The sequence below is a fragment of the Rhipicephalus sanguineus genome, chromosome 4 (genome assembly GCF_013339695.2).
Source record: "Rhipicephalus sanguineus isolate Rsan-2018 chromosome 4, BIME_Rsan_1.4, whole genome shotgun sequence".
Classification (NCBI taxonomy): domain Eukaryota; kingdom Metazoa; phylum Arthropoda; class Arachnida; order Ixodida; family Ixodidae; genus Rhipicephalus; species Rhipicephalus sanguineus.
Genome location: NC_051179.1, coordinates 64,840,154 through 64,853,465, shown reverse-complemented (window position 1 = coordinate 64,853,465; position 13,312 = coordinate 64,840,154). Strand labels below are relative to the sequence as shown.

General features: G+C 43.7%; 2 protein-coding genes across 2 annotated transcripts; both read left to right on the top strand.

The window, feature by feature from the left end:
- Positions 1-203: 203 nt before the first annotated feature.
- LOC119390137 (UPF0545 protein C22orf39 homolog) lies at positions 204-1,987 on the top strand. The gene is given in 5 exon segments (XM_037657698.2): positions 204-303; positions 697-742; positions 832-896; positions 898-951; positions 1,696-1,987. Coding segments are annotated over 5 exon segments (456 nt in total). The 5' UTR covers positions 204-216; the 3' UTR covers positions 1,900-1,987.
- A 24-nt stretch (positions 1,988-2,011) lies between these two features.
- On the top strand, positions 2,012-10,841 carry LOC119390136 (uncharacterized). Its single transcript, XM_037657697.2, has 6 exons — positions 2,012-2,925; positions 4,773-4,929; positions 5,879-5,981; positions 7,142-7,247; positions 9,082-9,138; positions 10,561-10,841. The coding sequence occupies exons 1-6, from the start codon at positions 2,471-2,473 to the stop codon at positions 10,823-10,825; spliced, it is 1,143 nt and encodes a 380-aa protein (XP_037513625.1). The 5' UTR covers positions 2,012-2,470; the 3' UTR covers positions 10,826-10,841.
- The last annotated feature ends 2,471 nt before the right edge of the window (positions 10,842-13,312 follow it).

Below are 13,312 nucleotides of genomic sequence, written 5' to 3'. Positions count from 1 at the left end.
AAACGCGAAATTTGAATGCGCACAAAACCGAAACAAGGGCCTGCAAAACCGAAACTACAAACACAATTAAATTATACATGCGTTTCGATAATAAGAATTTTGCATCTTGTAATAAGAAAATATTTGATAATTTTAAGCAGTCAGAACAAAATAGTTACTTAGCAAAATTGTTGTCTTCTGTTTCTGCGAGATCAGTTGGCGCTGCGCTACTGTAACATGGCGGCGGTGTCGGCATCTTTGCGTTCCGAAACCGCTACTGTAACACCGGAAAATGTCGAAGGTATCCCCCGTAACGCTTGGATGGTGAGTAGGACGTCACGTCGGACTGCGCTTAAAGCTGCGGAAATGCGTTCTTTTTATCCGAAAGCGGTAATCTCTGCGCAAGACCCGCAAGTGCCGGTGTCTCGCTACGCGACCTCACTGACCGCTCGCGAAGCACGTTCCATTGATTGCAACAACCTAGCCCCTGGCCCTGGGGGTATGAAAGATATGCCCTGACCATCGGTGTGAAATGGGCGATGCGCTCTGTAGTTTGATTTGGGCCTCTCCTCGCTTTGTAAACTTTGATAGAGTCGTAAAAGCGATCGTTTATTCAACTGAGGGACGTAAATGCTTGTTTGTGTGCACCGCACCCATTTCATGATACTGCCATTCATAGAATACTCAGCGGTATCACCATTTCTGTTTCCTTCGCAGGTAAGACCATGCGAGTGGTACAACGAAGAGCTTTCGGACTGCAAAAGTATGTTCATTTTGGCACACTGGCTTTCAGGATTTTATTTTATTTTAGTATACGTGCGTTGAATGTTTGCGCGATTTCTTTTCCTGAAGGCATTAGGGGACGCTTTCACCAGTACTTCATCGATGGAACCACGCTAGACTGCAGTCAGTGGCGCAAAGGACTTCGATAACTGCCTCCTCTGGAGAAAAAGCAAGGACGTCGATGCGCTTGTAAGTGTGTTGGCCTTGTTTGAATGAGCGACTTCACTATAATTATTTCCGGTTGCGTCGATTTCACAAGCTAGAATTAAGTTAGCTGCTTAGCAAAGTGCGCTCGGTATTGCCACATGGTGCTTGATGATGGGCCCCTACATTCAAATAAACGTCTTGGAGTAAGTGAAAAATGCCGCATGAGTGACCAAACAGTTTAGAAAATTGTGAAAATTTTAGCACGCGACTTATCACACCCTTTTAAAAATTCCGGGTAATTTATCGTGAAGTAACTAGTGTTTGAAAATTATTATAGGCTTTCTTATATAATACAATTAATTTTAAACTCTTTCTGGGACGCAGCGATATTGTTAAAGGGTGTTGAACAATATCAGTTGCATAAAATGGAATTTCAATGGTTAATATGTGAAATGAAAATATTTTGTATCATTCATAAATAAGATACTATGAACATCTTTGAATATGTAGCACGCCATGTTATTGAGACATTTATTGGCATTTACTAATTTGATTTCTTTTTTATAAATGATTCTACAATTAATAAATTTACCACAGAATGGTATCATGTTGACACCTTGGCAAACTGCAGTAAATTATTACAGCTAGTGGGTTGCCTTGGCAGGCATGTTGCACAAATGACGTTTCTGTCTATGGGGAGCTCTAAACCTTACCATCGGTGATGTTTTTAACTATCGCATTCTCGTCTCTGGTACCATCTCGACTTTCATTCTTCTCGGTGAACAGAATGCTGTGGTGAAGAGTGAGGAGAAGAGGAAGCACGACCGCCTAAAGGCCAGTCGAGACAACGACGTCTGGCAGCTGAGGTCCAAGCCTCCCGAAGACTGGAACGCACCCGTTCCTGAATGGATGGCCAAGAAATTCGAGCAGAGTTACATTGCTGCTGTTGCAAAGAAAGAGGAAGCCAAGAGTTCCTGCTGCATCTCATGACAGCCGATGCTGTTGACCATTTCACTACGTCGCAGAGACAATACATAGATAGGCTAAATAAACAAAATTAGGCTTTCTCACCTTTCAATTATTTGCTCGATTTCATTTGTCTAGCACCGCCGTAGGTGCAGGTAGCTGTGGTTGCGGCTACCTCTAACGCCGCTACTTTCGAAAATGGCATTTAGGGTTACAAATCACAAGCCCGGTGGTGTCCTCCATTACCCATTGGTGCTACTGTGTGGTGTGTGCAGCACTGGCAGCTCTGTGGCCTCGGTGTCCGTGGCAAACCTGTCCGGCACATGCCCCAACCACTTCACTTCGTGGCCGACAGCGAGTGGAGCATTCAAAGTGATTCGTTCGGCTTGTATGCGGGAGAAATGACATTGTCCTGAGGCACGATGGAGCCCGTGAAACATTTACCTTGTTCTTTCAGCCAGTGCTTCACCATCAGTGCAACTACATCCGGCTCGTCTACGTTACATGCCTTGATGCACCACAGGACGGTCACTTTCAAGGGCCCGAGGAGGAAGACTGTTCAATCGAGAGCGCTTGCAATCGTATCGGCTTGGGAATGCAAATTCTACAGATGGTAATGGCCGAAACGCTAGCAGCAGGCGGCGTCTGTCAAAAGTCGTTTTGTCTGGAGTGTACGGAAGGTGGAGGGCCCATGGTTCACGTCTTCGAAAGCAAGCTTCGCTACATCGAGGCCCGTGCGATGACGAGCGAGGACATCTGGAACCGCATAGCAACCGAGCTGATGAGTTCAGAACTGAGAGACGGGGATCGCTGCAAGTTTGTGGCATTTCTGTCCTGGACGCGTTATCAGGGTGACGGAGTCAGGCCGACGATGCACAGCGAGGTTATGAAGCGAGTAACGGGTCACGCTATGGTCGGTGCCGGAGGACTGGCTTTGTGCGGAACGGGTTGCCTCTACACTTGGGCTCAGAACGTCGACGAGCTTTCTTGGAGGTTGTACGACACAAGACAGGTGGATCGCCTGCATTTTATGGACGACAGCAACTACAGGTGAACGAATTCCAGTTTTCCTGCATTGCAGTCATTATGGAACTGAGTTATGAAAATCTCGCTTTGCTTTGGGAATGTCACGGTTGCTTTGTATACCACATTGCATGGTCGGTGCCCGATATATGAATGAATGAATTTATTTCTCTTGTCAGAAGCTTAAGGCCATATGTCCTGACAAATGCTTCTGCTCCTAAATCAAATCAATACGCTAGCTGTAAATGGCAAACAAATAATGCATTTATGCCTGGATAAAAGAAAGTGATGCAGTATGAAGGTTTTTTGCATTGGGCCAATCCGTATTGAATTAGGATAATTTCGTAGCAGGATATAAAAAACGTTATTATTACTTGAAAAGGCAGCATGCTATTTACAGCTGAGCAAATGTGGCAACAGACAATGATTAGGCGTGCACCACATCTTACACAAAGTGACTTGGCAAAGTAAAAAAGGAGCTAGATTGCTTACCTGATCACATGGTTAAGCATTGCACTACATTTTAGAATTTCTCTCGTATTGTGTCTTTTCTGGCTGGCATGGCATATCTACGAAAAGTGATATAAAATGGATACTCAATGCTTACGTATATAGAATGTAAGTTCCATGTGCTTGTAAAGAAGTCATATTGTGGAGAGTCCTAAGGAAACTAAGAGAAATGCATTCGTGTGGTGCTGTCTGTAGTGGTGATTAAAACGTGAAGCAAGGAATGTTGTTGGAACAGTTGTTTCAACAGAAGGACTGGTTCCCTTAGCAGCATATGTTGTATGCCTAGCTCAGTCTCCCTGACCCTCCATGACGGAGGAAGAGGAAATGAGTAAGCTTGTGCACAGCGAAACATAAAAAACTGTAATGAGTCCCTAAAGAATAACTTTTTAAGGACACCACAGGAGGGAACAAGAAACGGAAAGGAGGAAGGGGCAAAGGGAGGTTTGGTGCTGCGATAGTAGGGGAGAGAGATGGGGATGCAAATTTCTTTGAAAAAGTGAAGACAGATACTGGCAACGGTTAGAACTTCTGGGTAGGTAGGTACTGACAGTCTTAATAAGAGCACGATACTGGCGCACACACTATATACTACACAGGATGACACAGGACAACCACTAGCAGTTTGTCCTGTGTTGTTCTGTGTAGTCTGTAGTGTGTTTGCTAGTATAATAGATTCATTAAGCGAGTGCTGACTAGCCGAGCCAAATGAATTAGGTGACAGGCCCTTGTGCGTGATATTCCAAGAAATCAGTGAAAAGAGATGAAAGTGTGAACAGTGCTGAGTGCGTCTTCATTTCTTCTTTGTCCACGTGTAGTCTTGCACTGCAAGCTTAGTTTAGGATGACTCACTGACCAGCCCAAATGCTTACATTGAAAAGCATTACGTCATCACCATTGTAAAAAAAAAATAATGTTTTTTTTTTTAATATTCAAATAGAAAAATGTCCTTCCTAAAGTTATTACTAAAATGTAATTAAATTTTAGTACTAAACTTAGTACTAACATGTAACCAAAAATTTATACATATGGTGTTGCATATTTTGCGAATATTCTGGTGTTTCCTGTAATATACTTATGATAAGCTGTATCTCTAAAAACCACTCATTATGTATGTCATGTGCTTCACTTTTTCTAATATTTCGTCATGGTTATCCTTACAATAGTTTCACTGTTAATGCGGATATCCAACATTTTTTGTTCAGCTGTGTTCCTCCATTGTTGTTTTGTTGCTGCCTGTAAAACGGGGCCATGGACCACATCAAGCCTTGCTGGCTTTTTGTCCATGGTCCTCAACATCAGTTATATGTTGAAATAAATTTGGTTTGATTTTATTTGAACTTGTTAATCTTCATTTTACCTTTCAGGGGCACACTTTCATCATGCTACTCGAGCACCTTGGGTGGTGTGCTACATGAACTAGGCCACACGTTCGGCCTTGGCCACACAGCTGATGGCATTATGGGCCATGGGTTCCACGATATCTCTTGCATCTACACAGTTTCCGCTGATGATTCCGAAATGGTAAGCCGCTTCACAATAGTGAGCTTCACGATGCTAAAGGTGATGACACCTTGCATCACTTTTAGATTTCGATGCAGTATAGTTGTCATTGATGCAAATTTAATAATTGATACTACTATACTCCGTTACAACCTCAGAAAAAGAAGTTAGCTCTGCCCACAGCCATCGCTGTTTCTCCTACAGACACAGACAAAATTGGCTGGCTATAAGGACTATCAGTCAGTCTAGTAATTATACCATTGTATGACCTACAAAATAGCGTCTTAAAATGAGTGGCAGAGTACCATGAGCTTCGATTTCCCCGTATTCTGCTTTGTTCATTATCACTGATGGTATCACTGATGTCATATTTCAACGTTTATTAGTGGATCACTTGTGTGGACTTTTATTTATAAAGCAAAAAAAAGAAAAGAGCAAAACTTTTTTTTGAGACATAAATATTCCGCTTCTGTACAACGATAGTCTAGGCCTTTTGTTATGTTCATCTGGCATTTATGAATGATAAATTATCGAGAAAAATTGTGACTGAGTGCAGGTGTTGACCTAGATTAAGAATTGGGAAGTGTATCCCCACGTAAAATTATAAGTGGCTTTTTGTTGCTGATAGCCATTTCAGTTTTTAATAAGTGGTCACATGCCTGTCCTTCTTGTTACTATATCCAGCATTATCCAGCTGCTTTTTAGGGGCTGGATAAAGCCATACTTTCATCTACTGCTAGTAGATGAAAGTATGGCTGGATGTACTTATGCCCAGAGGACCACATGTTGCATTAGTGGAACTACCATAACAAAAAGATTTGTTTAGATTGCGCATGTGTGCACTGCTGTTGTTGCCTGGTTGCGGCCCCCTGGCCTTGTCAAGCTGTATGCTTGCAGCTTTGTTGCCAGGGTGGCTTTCACCGTTGTACTTCATACATGTTGTAAAGAAAACTTGACTTGACTTCTGCAGGTTGCAAACTACGTTTCTGCTCCAGCCACACAATCGTTGGGAAGCGGAGACGTCATCAAGGAGAACCCACCTTTACTGGGGAAAATCCGCCTGACAACTCTCGGTGAGAGTGCTGGGCTTGCATGCACCAATAGTCTGCGATGACGTCATCAATCGGTAGAGGCACTGCCGGTAAAGACACATTACCACCCCCTACGTTTCAAAATGTGCTTTTCAAGAGACGGTGATACTGGAAGGTTCGTCTTTACTGTATCGTTAAGGATAGCACAAAGTAGCAAAGATGACAAAAAGAGGACAGGGAGAGTGCTTGTCTTTCATAAAAAATTTTGATTTGGAAGGAAAAGCCCGTGTAAACATATGAAATAGTACATACATGGATCATGTGTATCACAAACATCACGCTATCGTGAGCAATCATTAAGGGCAATCTGGTCATTCTCTAAAGAAATGGAAGCGTGACTGAGATATGTGCATTTACTATTTTAGATGATGTTGTAAGATTGTCCGATTTCATGTGTGTACCGATTGTGGTGTATCAAAAGGACAGAAGTATCTGCGAAAGAATGTATGTGGCACAGTCATTGCATTGACTTGTGGCTAAGTACAAGCACAAAGATGCCGCTCCTTCTAGAAAGTTGCATTTATCTATCCCTACCTTTGTTAATGTTTACATTGTCTGTTCCCTCAATATAAAAGCTTCAGTTCAAAAACCAGCACTTGACCTGTCCTCCCTTTGTCATGTTTGATATGATGCACCATTTTGTTATTCTTCTAAAGTTTATCATTCAGTGCAATGCATTGAGTTGGAGGGATGGGGGGGAGTGCCAACGGTGGTACTCCCCCAGGGGGCAAACTACAAGCCGCGGTTGCATCGTACTTGCTATCGAACGTGCTCTGGCTTAGGTAGACAGTGGACTGTAACCACACCTGCTCTTGGAAAACATTGATTACTTAACATTGATTCCACCTAACATGCATCAACCAAACTAATTTACGCAGTGGTAACTAGTTTTCAAATAATTTACAACAGCGGTTCTTCAGAGATACGACTCTAGATGAAGAAATGTTTGACTAATTGGCTTGTGGTACAGGCAGTGACACTTTGAACAGTATGGCTAGTGTATGGCTGATGCATATCCCAGTTAAACGGTTGAGTTAGAATTTCAGAAAAGAAGCTCAGTAAAAAAGCTCAGTAAAAGAAAGAGCGTGTGAGCATTGTTTCTGCTGGCTGTTGTTTTATTGTTCTCATTTTTCTGTGCTCAGAGCCAAAAAAGTCCCGTGATCTGGCAGCGCACATCCAGAGTCCAAAGTCGTCCACTTCCGGAGCCAAATGGACACGTTCTTGTGCCATCATCTTGAGTTATCACCCGTAAGAAATGTCTCATCCACTTGTGTGCTGTGTGAAGTGTTCCCTGAATTTTCACCTAAAAATGTACTTGCATAGAACATCGTAATGCTTTTCTTTTGCATTCTAGCTGTAGATGCTGTAATTATGTTGCGACATGTCATTTCCATAGATGATTAACATGCCTCTTATACGATGTATACAAAACATGTGCCAACTGCAACAAGGTGTTGGTGATGAAAAAGAAATGTTTAATTAGGGGTTCCTTATCAGTGAAGTAACTTAGAATGTGTAAGCATAATTCTGAATTTTAACAGTGCGTCATCAGCTGCACTACGAAGCTGCAAAGCATGATGCAAATCATTGCAGCATGATATACACATAAATGGTGTTGACATGGTAAGGCCATGCAACCGTAGCAGTTGTGGGTTCAGAACCCGTCGAAACTTTTATCTTTTTCTTTCATTTTCTCCTAAGCTTATTAATTTTGTATTTTCTTGTTTATTATTTTGTTATGTGATATTTTACTATTAGTTATGCAGATTCTTTAGAAAAGGTATGCAGATTCTTTAGAAATGAATTTTGTTGATTGCCTCAACTTGCCCACCTAGTTTCCCACAATTATTGGCCACACTGTGTGTGTGACGTCATTTAGGGCAAAGCAACGGAAGTGACTAAACCGAGGTGCCACTACAGCATCTGCTGTCCACAAGGCAACGATCATGTATGTTTGGCCAGCACATCGTTGGTTGGGCGTGCAAATTTCAGTTCGTTGTGGGTGCGCGTGCGTGTGATGGGTGGCTAGTGGTGTTGCGCTCTGGGCAGCGCACGATTCCCCATGTAATTACCTTAACTTTCACAAAACACTTGCAGCTGACGATTCATCTCGATATAAGAGTTTTAGCTAGTAGTGCCGCTTTGTCACACGGAAAGTACAGTAATACTGTCCCGGCTGAAGAGTGCACATGCGCAAACTTTACCGTACGGAAACACTTTTCGTAACATGTACAGGGTACACCGTGACCGGGCCTATTCATATACACCATGCTGTGTGTCGTGCGAAAGGTGGCTCGTACTTGGCTTATATTGAATTTCATCAATCATACCGACACGATGTCAAATGCCGCTATCCACAATCTTATGCACTCTTCCCATAGCAATTTTAAACCTTTTGGCTTGTCCGCTAACTTCTTAACGTTAGCATGTTATCCGATCGCGGCAGCCACAAACTTGAGCCGCCACCTGGCAGTGGAATTTCTAACCAGGCAAGCACATGACTGAGCAGGTGAGCAGGTGTGTTCTACTTTATCGAAGAGGAATGGCGATTCTAGTTGACCTTTAAATGCGTCCGAATTTCAGTTGGTCATTGTCTGACAGCTCCGAGGAGCTTGCGCACGTGGCACGGTCAGTCACAGACATTGTATGGCTGGTGCTGTGTGGTTTCCACTCAGCGTCTGCTCCTTGCGGCTTTCGCAGCTTTCGTACTCCGTGTTGGAGGGTTTCCGTTTTCAGTTTCCGGTTTCTACCAGCTTATACGTCATGCGAAAACAATACGGCTCGGCTGGGTTTCGGTTTCGGTGTGGTGGTTTTTTGCTTATTTAAAATTATTTTCGAATTTGCTGAGTACTTCTACTGTCGGGCCCGTGACAGGAGCATCTCAGCAACATAGAAGCACCCTTACCTTGTCATGTTCAAAAAATCACCGGAATTGATTGGTCTTTGAGAAGCATACTATGCATTTCAGCCTGGGATAAGGAAAGGTCTTGATTCAAGTAAAAACAAGTTACATTAATGAAAGCTCACAATAAATTAGTGTGTAGGAGACAGAGAACCTTACGCTGATGAATCGTATTTCCAGATGGTTAAACATCAGCAGGACGTCAAATGATGCTGGCTCAATACAGTTCCATAATGAGTGAGTGCATTTCTTTATTGACTCCAAACATTGCCACTTAGTGTGTTCTTGTTGTCTGTTCTTGCAAACGTAAGGTTCACAAGCAGTAGCGTTTGCATAATTTTATAGTACTCCAATTCATGAACTCGGCCTCGGATCAGAAACGAGGCTTGAGGGTATACAGTCACCAAAAGTTAGGCTAGTTTGTTGTTTGCACCTGAGAGCGTGTCCCTTTTAGGATGCATGCGCAAGTAGTGTTCCTGTGTTTGCAAGACCAGACTCTCCTCTGAAAAGTACCTAATTTCATTCATACAGGCCACCTGCAAAAATCTTCTTGGCAGTAAAAAGCTTCACAAGACATGGCTTTCCAAACTATTTTCCCTCTATTCGTGAAAAGCGTTTTAGTGCTCTTTTTAAACTGTTGGGTGTTATGAGCGTTTACTCGCTTTGTCATCGTTTCATTTTGGGAAGCATTCCTTCCATTTTGGATGTCACACAGAAAGAGCAGTTTTGTAGACAGACAGGTAGTATGTGGTTTACTTAAAGTTTTCTTTATTTTGGAGTGTATTGTGCAGTGGACAGCTTCCAGCCAGCATCACGCTGTGGTAACCACCACAGGGACAGTTTTCTTGTGTCCTCCTTGCCATTTTTGTTTTCACTGCAGTGCTAAAGTAGTCCTCAGAAGAAGTAGACTCGTGCTATAGCTGGGCCAAACTTAAGAAGTCCGAGAGGCCCCACTGATGACCTAAGCGCGGCAGCTAATCGCCTCCACGACTAAAGCAATACAATTAAGCCCGGATATTATATTGAATCTGAAGGGGATCACAAAAGAGTTCTATATATATAGTTAAATCGATATATGAAACTTTTTTTATATTGAAAATATATTCAAGGGGATTTCATTATATGTGGGTTCAATATATGCGGATTCGACTATAGTCCCGCTCATGCACTTGGCAACGTTCTCCAAAGGCGGGTTCACCAGCCGTCCTGCTCATGACGTCAGTCCGGTTTGTGCTCCCATTGGGGCAGGCCTTTGAGGAGGAAATGCCACAGACTTTTAAAGTCGTGCCTGACTGTAGTTTGCTTCCACGTAATTCATGTGCAGAAAATATTGCCTACCTAGAGGTGGTGGGAAGTGCAGTTATCAGGCATTGAAACATTACCCCAAAAACACAAAGGAAAAATTGGCACGCACGAGTAAGTGTGCACAGCAGCTGCCCCCCATCCCCTAAACAGAGCTGGCACTCTCGCGTGTTGGGATGGAATTCGATACATGTCCGCAGAGGGTCACTGATTATATACTACGTTCAGGCAAACCATTCTGAGCATTACAGCTGGCGACCATTGCTCTTCTGTAAAATTGATTTGGTGCGTTGTAAGTTCTTGCGATGTGCAGCAAAGGCTTGTTTCTTACTGCCCTGCTTTTCCTTTTGTAATCAGGCAGCGCTTGACATCGCCACATGGGATTCGTCTCGTCGAATTTCGCCGCGCCGAAGATGCAATGGTCATTGACTACTGGGAGTTTCCCGAAGGTGCCGAGGAAGTATGCATCGAGGCCAGAAAGTTGCACTTTCTGCAGTCGCCAACATCTGTGCCTTCCTTGGAGCAAAAGCAGGAGTTCAGTGATATCGATTCCCTTTATGTATTTGCTATTGATACTGCTGGAAACATACTAGGAAGAAATATTAATGTGCCACTTAATTAAAGGAAATCAACGCTGTTGACTGCTTGCTCTGGTTTTTTTGTTCCTCTTGTGTGAGAATCTTGGGATACTCCAAGTATCTGACAGGTGCTGCCATATTTGCTCAGAAAATAATTTATCATTTCTGGCTGATAAATTATTTTATGAGAACTCTATTGTTAATTTCGTTGTCATAAGTTCATTATTATATGATCAAATTAAAGTTAAAATTTAGCTTTTGAATTTCGCGCCGAAAGTACGGCACCTGAATTTCACTGTGATGTCACGGATCTTTATGTTCTTATGTCACATTTTGGCAACATTGCACTAATAAAATTTTCCAAAGCTTGCTTAGGCAGGTCTATGGCTCCCTTAGAACACAAATAATTTACTTACTCTGATATGTAGGTACTAGCAGATAACCATCAAAGTCTGTGATATCACGAGTTTTTGACGAAACCTCAAGGTGATGTCGCCACCTTATTTTCCCGTTTGTTTGTTATATGGCTTGCCAATTGTTTTCTAGTTACAATAGTGATGCTCTTGACATTGTGAAAGGTTATGAAAGGGTAATTTGTTAATACAAGAAGAATTGCAGTCAACCACTGTCATCTGCAAGGACTGAAGCAACATCTACATAAACAGTATCCTGAAGATTTCTTTTCACTAACTGCATACAACAGCAAAATCGTGGGACACGCGTGGTGACGTCTTTTAGGTACTTTGCAAAGCACTATTCTGACCATTTAAACTGCAGTCAAACCCGCATATATCGAACTCGCAAAAAAAAAAAAAAACGAGAATTAGTTCATATAGTGTTGTATAATTCGATGTAAAACTTTTCCAAGAATTTGCCGTATCTTCGGTGCGCAAGTTGGCTTCACGGCATCGCTCCACGATAATGCCAGGAAGGTGGCGTCAAGGCAATACGCGGGGATCTTTTCTTTTTTTTTCTATAGTCGGCTATTACCTAAGAAAAAAAATTTTAGCTCCGCCTACAGAACCGCAGCGCGTCTGTCCTTCACCCGTGACAGGCCAATTGTGCTAGCTGGTTTTCGCTCGAACCGTAACGACTTTTTCTCGGCCAATGTAAATACTACGCATATTAAGAGTTAAGAGTCCGTCGTTACTAATTAAGTTTGGCTGAGAGCGATGTCAAAATCCCTGACAAAATTTGCCAGGACGTTAATTCAAGTTTCCGACCTAAAACCAGCGACACAAGCAAGTGTTTGTGTGGGAAAGCCAACTATCTGAAACACTAAAGATGTGCGTGATGTCACGAAAATGCGTAAGTGCTATCGGATGGAGCATTTATGCAAATTCTCTGTGGGAGAGACCGCGAGGGCTGCGAGGAGCTGACATATTTTGTTACGTTGTAACCGAGTATAGTTTTTTCCCCCCGAAGTTTGTAGTTGGGGGGGGGGGGGTTATATCCAGGGGCGGGTTATACGCGAGAAAACGTGGTATCGATGTAAACAGCGCGTCTCACAACGCTGCTTTTTACTTTCTAAATACGTGCACCGCAGGCACATCAACACGGAAAATAATCTCCGATCGCCTTGTGATTTTTTTTTTTTTTTCGCGAAGCGAACGGCGACCGACGGGCCGACAGGCGCCGTGAAGAGAATCGTGGGAGAAAGCACGTGATGATGGGCGCTAGTTCCCACTCACTCCGCGCGGCGCCCTCCTAATCACACCGCATGCTCTACCAAATGCATGCGGGAAAGTCTCTTTCCGTGAGGAAAATCCAATCGCTTGTTGCGGAAAGCCAGCTTATTGGGGCGCGCTGCCCGATGTTCGATGTACGAAGTGTTCCTGTAATTTTTGTTCGATGTAACCGTATATATTCCATGCATTGACGTCGAAGCATTGTCGCATTCGAAAATAGTTCGATATAAAGGATAATTCGATTTACCCGCGTGCGATATAGTCGGATTTGACTGTACTTGGCAATAGGCCAATCGCTGTATATATAGGCCAGTCCGAACGTTGCGCCTTGCTCTTTTAGCAACGCTACAGAAACCATTTCTTGCCCACTGCCACGTAGACCCTGCGTGGCCCTCGGCCTATGCTGTACAGGGTCTTGGTGGACGTGTATCCGGCGGATAAGCAGGGCGTCTCCGATGTCGCGTCTTTGGGGAAACCGAAGAACAGCAGAGGCGGCGACTGCGAGCCCCTTGCACCCTCCCCTTGACTCTGTGTGGGAGGTGACCTCTCCTTCAATTTACGACGCGCCCTGGCCACGTGGGTATTCGTCCTCTGGACCCTTGACTTCCAGAGCGCTTCCCACGCGACCTCGCAAAAGAACACACACAGCGCCAGCGTCAGTCCGAACCCCCACACGACGACCATACCGCAAAGGTCCGTGAGGCGCAACACTCGAAAAGAGGATCCTTTCCCGCGGTGGACTTGTTCCTTCCAGGTGGCGGTGTTCCTAATGTGCCAGAACTTTCTGAGCTTCTGGGAGAAGGCCGACACCCCGGTCTCCGTGAGCCGTTGCGTCACCCGCGC

Coding starts and splice junctions, on each gene's coding strand:
- LOC119390136 (XM_037657697.2), top strand. CDS start 2,471: ATGCAAATTCTACAGATGGTAATGGCCGAAACGCTAGCAGCAGGCGGC. Junction 4,930..5,878: donor CCGCTGATGATTCCGAAATG/GTAAGCCGCTTC, acceptor TGACTTCTGCAG/GTTGCAAACTACGTTTCTGC. Junction 7,248..9,081: donor ATCATCTTGAGTTATCACCC/GTAAGAAATGTC, acceptor TCGTATTTCCAG/ATGGTTAAACATCAGCAGGA.